Source organism: Notothenia coriiceps, unplaced genomic scaffold (assembly GCF_000735185.1).
Source record: "Notothenia coriiceps isolate Sejong01 unplaced genomic scaffold, NC01 NC01_scaffold00017070, whole genome shotgun sequence".
Lineage (NCBI taxonomy): Eukaryota > Metazoa > Chordata > Actinopteri > Perciformes > Nototheniidae > Notothenia > Notothenia coriiceps.
This window is the reverse complement of record NW_011349771.1, coordinates 209,439-216,772: the sequence shown is the minus strand read 5'-3', so window position 1 is coordinate 216,772 and position 7,334 is coordinate 209,439. Positions and strand designations below refer to the sequence as shown.

General features: G+C 44.7%; 2 protein-coding genes across 2 annotated transcripts in view; one reads left to right on the top strand and one right to left on the bottom strand.

Moving 5' to 3' along the window:
- The window catches only part of rbm25b (RNA binding motif protein 25b), an 18,875-nt gene extending 18,548 nt beyond the window's left edge, over positions 1 to 327 (bottom strand). The window contains exon 1 of the mRNA XM_010776530.1: positions 292 to 327. Coding sequence (XP_010774832.1) covers positions 292 to 327 — 36 coding nt within the window. The remainder of the gene's footprint in view (positions 1 to 291) is intronic.
- A 1,627-nt stretch (positions 328 to 1,954) lies between these two features.
- LOC104950076 (transcription factor Sp4-like) lies at positions 1,955 to 7,315 on the top strand. The gene is made up of 5 exons (XM_010776529.1): positions 1,955 to 2,135; positions 2,831 to 3,033; positions 4,167 to 4,359; positions 5,537 to 5,604; positions 6,550 to 7,315. Exons 1-5 carry the CDS (start codon positions 1,955 to 1,957, stop codon positions 6,745 to 6,747), a joined length of 843 nt encoding a protein of 280 aa, XP_010774831.1. The 3' UTR covers positions 6,748 to 7,315.
- The last annotated feature ends 19 nt before the right edge of the window (positions 7,316 to 7,334 follow it).

Sequence of the window (7,334 nt, the reverse complement as noted above, 5' to 3'; positions counted from 1 at the left end):
CCTTCCCCGCCACTCCTCTTTAACCGTTCCTCTCCCTCCAGGATTCCTCGCGCCCTCTCGTTGGCCCTGCTAGCGGGCCACCTGCAGTAAGACGGAGGGCAGGGGTTTAATCGGAGGGGGGCCCAGGCTCAGCTCAGGCCCAGGCCCAGGCCAGGCTCAGGCCCAGGCCAGGCTCAGGGCTCAGCCCAGGCCCAGTTGGGGGCCAGCATGTTCCAGCTCAGGGAGGTCAGTTCCAGCTGCAGGCTGGTCAGCTCCAGGGTCAGTAGTGTTGGACGCGTCTGGAGGTCAGACCCTGGTACCAGCAGCTGGAGCTGGTCCCGTGCTCATTCACGGCGAACGGCTGCAGATCATCATCATGCAGGCCACTATGGCCCAAAGAGACACCAATCAGCCTGTTGCTGTGACGGTGGCCACCACCTTGGCTAATGACAGCTCAGCGGGTGGACGCAAGGTGAAAAGTGGGGGAAGCAGTGGGTGGAGCAAACGAAAACACTTTTTAGACAGTTATTTCTTAAAATGGATTTATAAACATACTTATTATGGTGGAATCTTCTTATAGCGCTGTTTAAGTACTTCATAGACATTAATATTGCTTTAAACGAAATTATACATACATTATGAAAGTTTCTATAATGACTTTTAAGTTTGAAGTATCATAATACTTTAAAACGGCAAAGTTATTTTTAGATACAATTATATATGTTTGGTAACAATGATCATCTTAAGCAAGTTTGCAATGCAATACGGCATAACTATCAGGATGTACATAGATCATGCATTATATAAGGATAAATGTATAACAACTATGGAATTATAATCACTTTGGATCCTTGAATGATCCAGAAAGGTTTTGCGAGTTTGTTTTATTTGTCTGCCAATGTTTTGTGTTGTTAACTGTACACCTTCTCCTTTCCTGTTGGGAAGGTGAAGGCAGTAGCTGGGATCAACAGCATTGCAGCCAATCAGCAGCAGCAGCAGCAGTTCCAGAATCATCCAGGTTCAGAACCTCCCCAATGCCGGCGGCGGGGTCCAGTATCAGGTCATCCCTCACCTGCAGACGGCGGATGGGCAGCAGATCCATATCAGCTCAGCATCCTCCATCGGGGCTCTGGCGGAGCAGGTCCCAGCTCATCCAGACCCAGAGTCCAGGCCAGACCCAGACTATCTCCAGCCAGCCAACCAGCAAACATCCTGACAAGTACAGCCAATCAGACGGTCCGGCTGCAGATCCGCCACAGCACAGTCTTTCCCCATGCAGGCTGCAGACTCTGCATGGATCCCAGACGTCCTGTCATGGACCACAGTACCCATAAACCTAGGTGGCATGGACCCGTGGCTCTGCCTGTGATAAATTAATGTTGGAGGGGGTGGGGCTGTGCAGCTCATCCAATCAGACAGATGGCACATTCTCCGTTGCCAGATGGGTAACCAGCTAGTGAACAACAGCAGTGTGTCTGGGGCAGCTCCCTCTGACAGCTCAACCGGCACGGACAGCAGGGGCCGAGGGTGACCGGCGCATCAGATGTGACACATGTGGTTTCTACGGATCAGAGGGTGGACCAGCTGACACCCAAGTGCAGAACAATGAGGCGACTCTCAGAACCAGAACCAAGCCAAAGGGCTGCAGCAACAGATAGATACAGCAGGAAGCATTCAGCAAGTGATCGTGGGCCAGGAATGGGGCACAGTTTGTGCGCAGATCCAGCTGCAGCCCCTCAGAGTCAGGCCCAGGGGCCAGCAGCAGCACAATTCAGACATCCAGCTGCCCCCAGGACAAACCCTGCAGCCCATCCAGGCTTTCCAGAACTCTGCCAGAGGTCCTTATCCGTACTCCAACCTGTCCCCCCTCTGGGCAGATCCACCTGGGCAGACACTGCAGCTGCCCCGGCGGGGTCTCCCTGCATGGGTGGAACTGGGGACGGCCAATGCCACCAGCAGCTGACCACTGGCCTCGATGTCCGGTGGGACGGCAATGGGGAGTGGAGGGCTGGTCTCCCTGAGTGGAGCACCACTGACGCTGAGCGCAGCCAGATCAACCCAGGGGTCTGGGGGTACAGACTGTTCAGCATCAGCGGGGCTGGGCACGGCGGGGGTTTCAGGTGCCGGGTTCCCTCACCATTTACTAGGTCTACAGGGTAAGGCCCACACTCAGTAAACCTGTTGAATGTATAGGGATTTAGCAGTGTTCTATTAAATACCTCTAGGGCTGCTAATAAGATGATAATGTACATCTTCATTAATCTGCTGATCATTACTAGATTAATTCATTAATTGGTTTTGTCAATCAAATATCCGAATATAGTGAAAAATTTCCAAGTGGATGTCCTTTACATTTCTTTATTTGTCAGTCCAACAAAAACCTATTCACTTAAATATGATATAGAGAAGGAGAGAACATCTTACAGCTTATACTTTCTCCAGAGTCAGCAAAGTTGACATTTGTATTTGGTGATAGTAGTGTTAACGCAATTTAGGCTATGTTGGTTCAATTGTTGAGTGTGATAAATAAACAATTTAAATAAGCATGTTGAGGCCAGCCTTTTTCCAAACTTGGCCTTAGTGGATGTCCAAAGTCTCAGATTTAGAAACAATGTGTTGGTTAAGGCATTAGTTATTTGGAGAAAAATACGTATAAGCCTTCCTGTTTCACATGCCAATCTCCCAGTTGTGCGATACATATACCATTGAAAGTTGAGTTATAAACAGGGTGTCCTGCTGGCCCTAACCTACAGACTGTCTGGGATCTTGTATTTTTAAGTTTCTCTCTCATATTTTCTTCAGTCCACCCCAGGTCAATATAACATTTTGCCCTTTTTAAATCACCTTTCAGGTCAATCACAAGGTCAGGACGGGGGTCAAAGTTCAGTCGTCTCCAGTAACGGTTGCTGTTGGAAACGTGGCATCAGGGTCATCAATGAGTCCAGACCAGCTGGCTCTCAGTCCAAAGCTCTTTCTGACCAGGGAGGGCCTGCCCAGCAGAGAGCTTCGCCGTGTTGCCTGCTCCTGTCCGAACTGCAGGGATGGAGAGGGAAGGTATGGACACGTTGGAAAGACATTGGTGGTGTTAAACACCGGTCGAATAGCGATTTACAAGTGATGGTGTATTCCTTAAAAAGAGATAAACCAATTCTAAAAACAAATATTCTGAATCTAGCTCTTTTAGTAATTCATAAGAAAACGGGTGTTGGACAAATTATTTAAGATTCCCCCCCACCTATAGACCCCACTAAGCCCTACAGTTAGGAAAAAACTGTGATTGTTTGCATATTTTCAATGCAATCCCAAAGTTGTGATGACTGTCATGTCATGATGGGATAACTGGGTTTGACAGATGGTCAGAACACAGTGTAGCTTCATTTTCCTAAAGTGAGAGATCCGGACCCTTTCACCACTCAGCATTTCACTTTATAATGAGGAGCTAGCACTGAGAATGGTTCACGCTCACCGCTTAATTCACTCAAGAGATGTAAGTTATCAATCAGAGCTTGTGTACTGAACAATTCAAACCCTTAAGGCAAGGGGTGTCAAACTCAAGGCCCCGGGGGCCAAATCAGGCCGTGGTGGGATTTAATTTCGGCCCGCAGGATAATTTCTAATTACTATTGATCTGGCCCTCCCAGTATATTGCACGCACATCTTCACTCCATCCTGAGGGTGCCTCAGCTCAGAGCCTGCCCCAAAACATTGATGACTTGTACCCAAGATGAGATGCCCAGTATCTGCTTGAACTAGCATCACAGAGCAGCAAACTGAGTTTCCCATGGGATGTTTCCTTCTGCACTTTCTCTCTCACGACAACAGGGCAATGTTTTTTTTTTCTTGAGGGAAATTGTTTTTTTTTGAAGCTGTTGTTGGCCTGTGGAAAAAATGTAATCATATGAAATGACTCTGGAAAAGCTGCAGATAAGAGGCATAAAGAAATGAATGCAACTGATTATTAATGGTTGTTTTATTATGGCAAAAATGTAAGCTTTGTTTAGTTCCAGGTTTAATATGTGCATAAGTTCATTTCAATAAACATTGAACCAGTTCGGCTCTTCGACTAGTTACAAATTGGTTTTATTTTGGTCCACACGTGTATTTGAGTTTGGACACCCCTGCCTTAAGGGCACAGTGTAGGTCAGGCGGTGATGCAAATTAACCAGCGTGTGTGTTGTAGGACACAGCGGACCCCCAAAGAGAAGAAGCAGCACATCTGCCACATGGAGGGCTGCGCGAAGTGTACGGAAAGACGTCCCCACCTGGAGGGCCCACCTGCGCTTGCACACACGGAAGAGAGCCGTTCGTCTGTAACTGATCTTCTGTGCAAGAGGTTCACCAGGAGCGACGAGCTGCAGAACACCGGAGAACACACCACAGGTGGAGAAAATACACATACAGAGATCAGGCCGGTGATGGTGGTGTAACATGCGACGCTGGAAGGATTTGGCGTGATAACATTTTTAGCAAATTGGAATCCAGTACATATCCTTATACTATTGTTACTTATACAAACTTGTGCTGCACCTGATGATTTACTTTGCCCACTAATCAATCTTATGTTACAAGCCCTTAAAATCAGAACGCATTCAAATTTTGTTTAGACTCTTTCCAAAACTCCTTTCAAATCCATTATTATCACCGTGGTATAACACTTAAGTCATTCTGAATTAATGGACTTAACCTGTAGACTACGTTTACATGGATGATTATCTAATTTGAATTTTTCAATGAGCCCATCACAGCCACTAAATGACATTGCGTTTAACTTTTATCAATTGAAGATAAGAATTTGTTGGTCTTTTTTAACCCTGAAAGCACAGTGGGTCTTTTTAGACCAGGTGAGGTGGTTTTCTTAGAGTATCTTTGTAATTACATTTTTTTATCATTTCATATTCCAGCTATTCCTCAAAAAAAATGTTTTGGATATCATGCCATTCAAATTTTTTAATTTAAAAAATGACCCGCATGCATTTTCGAAAGAATTTCGTTTTTTTTTCAAAATGTAAAAAGACATTCTAAAATTCGAAATAGTGAAAAATTAAATATAAAATATTTCTAGTGTGAACCTAAATATAATCCTAAATATTATACAAGTGGTTTTTCTTAACCAATATGACAAAAATGGCATAAAAACACATTATACTAATACGAGTCCTTTTTGACCCACTTATGGAAGAGTGTAGGGTCCAGTCACTCGTGCATCTAAGGGTTAAAACATGAAGATGCTGCAATCTGCTGATAAATGCTGTGCACACTAAAAGTGTTTGGCATTAATGAGTTTCTATTTACAAAATGTCCTCTTTTTTTATACCTGTGGGCATTTATTTAGTGAAGGGTTTTATTTGGTGGATTGTGAGATGTTAAAAGATACCAATATTTATTCGAAAAACCAATATTGTTCCACCAGTAATAAAACAATTCCAACTGTTTTACGACAACTTACTTTTTGGAGAGAAGGTTCCAACTAGAGCAGTCAACAACGAGGTAGTTACGTAGAAAACCTAGGTTCCTTTCTTGATTAGATTTTCTCTAATTCTTTGTTTTTTGCCCCTAGGGGAAAAGCGTTTTGAGTGTCCAGAATGCTCCAAGCGTTTCATGCGCAGCGACCACCTCTCCAAGCACATTAAGANGCCTACGAACACACCGCAAAGACTTCAGTCGACGAGTGGCAATAACTGTCCTTACCAGCAGGCAGCGGTAGTGTGTATTCGTCATTCAAAAGAGGCAACAGCCAATCAGAGTGATTTCTTTGGCCGACTTTCTTTGGCGGGAGGTGTGAAAATGTGCCGTAAAGCAACCACGGTGCGGGAAACACCAACCTGAGTAGGGCGCCGCAAATGCCCGACTGTCTCTGACTCCCAAAATCGGGTAGGTGTGTCAGGGCCTTAAAGGCACGGACACACCAGGCCAATTATCGGCGTCGGTGGGCATCAGGCCGTCGATGAGCATCGACACGCCCTACTCAGTTTGGTGTGTCCCGCACCGTCGGGTCTTTTCAGCCGTGCCGACGCCTTTTCGGCCGAAAACCAGGCAGTCGGCAAAATAAATCCCTCTGATTGGCTGTTCAGTTTAGCGAATCAGTGCATGTGAAGCGAAACGGAAGTGAGGGACCCAAACAAACGATTAAGAAGGCAAATCTGAGATTTAATTTAACTCCAGCTCTCGACACAGGTTCGGGAAAGCCCCGTGAGCTGTGCACACTAAAAATGTTTGTTATTAGTGAGTTTTTATTTACGAAATGTCCTCTTTTTTTTATACCTGTGGGCATTTATTAAGTGAAGGGTTTCATTCGGTGGATTGTAAGATGTTAAAAAATACCAATATTTATTTGAAAAAACAATATTGTTCCATCAGTAATAAAACAATTCCAACTGTTTTACCACAACTTACTTTTTGGAGAGAAGGTTCCAACTAGCAGTCAACAACTAGGGAGCTACGTAGAAAACCTAGGGTCCTTTCTGGATTAGATTTTCTCTAATTCTTTGTTTTTTGCCCCTAGGGGAAAAGCGTTTTGAGTGTCCAGAATGCTCCAAGCGTTTCATGCGCAGCGACCACCTCTCCAAGCACATTAAGACCCACCAGAACAAGAAGGGCGGAGCTGCGGTTGCCATCATCACCACTGATGACATGGAGGATGATGTCCCTGAAGACCTGGACGCCTCTCCTCAGATTGTGGCGACCCTCTCTCGTGACTCTGACCCCGCTACACCCACCACCTCTAATCACATAGAGGAAGAGGAGGTGGAAGAGGGGGAATTTGAATAAGCAACAGACTCCTGTCGCTTTGCTGAAGGCTGACTTCCTGTTTTTTTGGGAGTCTTTGCAGGGACTTTAGGGGTGGCTACTTTTTCTTTTTACATAATTTAAAAAATATTCTCATGAAAAAGGGAGTAAAAGCGACAGGATTACGCAATTAACAGAAACAAATAAATATAAACATTACAATTTAAAAATAACACACATATAATAACAGAAATTTAGCCTAAACGTATGAAAGTTAGTTTGGCAATTTATAGAGTAAATCTAAAATAATTCCATTCACTGTGGGGAAAGGAATGCAAGAAATGTCTAGATTAGCACAAGACAGGGGGACCTGCAGAATCTTAAAAAACATCGAGAGACAATTTGTTAATCGCAACAGAATTGAACTCTATGCACAAGGTTGTGTTACTGTTTCATACCTGTCAGACAGTGCTGAGGGTCAATCATGGTACAGGACTGTTGCAGAGCAGTGATAGGGTAGTCTTGGGAAGGTGTCTATGTATGTGTGTGTGTATGTGTATGTATGTATGTATGTATGTGTATGTATGTATGTATGTATGTATGTATGTATGTATGTATGTATTTATGTA

Bases quoted from the DNA above. Each gene is read 5' to 3' on its own strand.
- LOC104950076 (XM_010776529.1), top strand. From the start codon at position 1,955: ATGTCCGGTGGGACGGCAATGGGGAGTGGAGGGCTGGTCTCCCTGAGT. The intron at 3,034-4,166 runs GTATGGACACGT...TGTAGGACACAG, and splicing joins TGCAGGGATGGAGAGGGAAG to CGGACCCCCAAAGAGAAGAA. The intron at 4,360-5,536 runs GTGGAGAAAATA...TTTTGCCCCTAG, and splicing joins CACCGGAGAACACACCACAG to GGGAAAAGCGTTTTGAGTGT.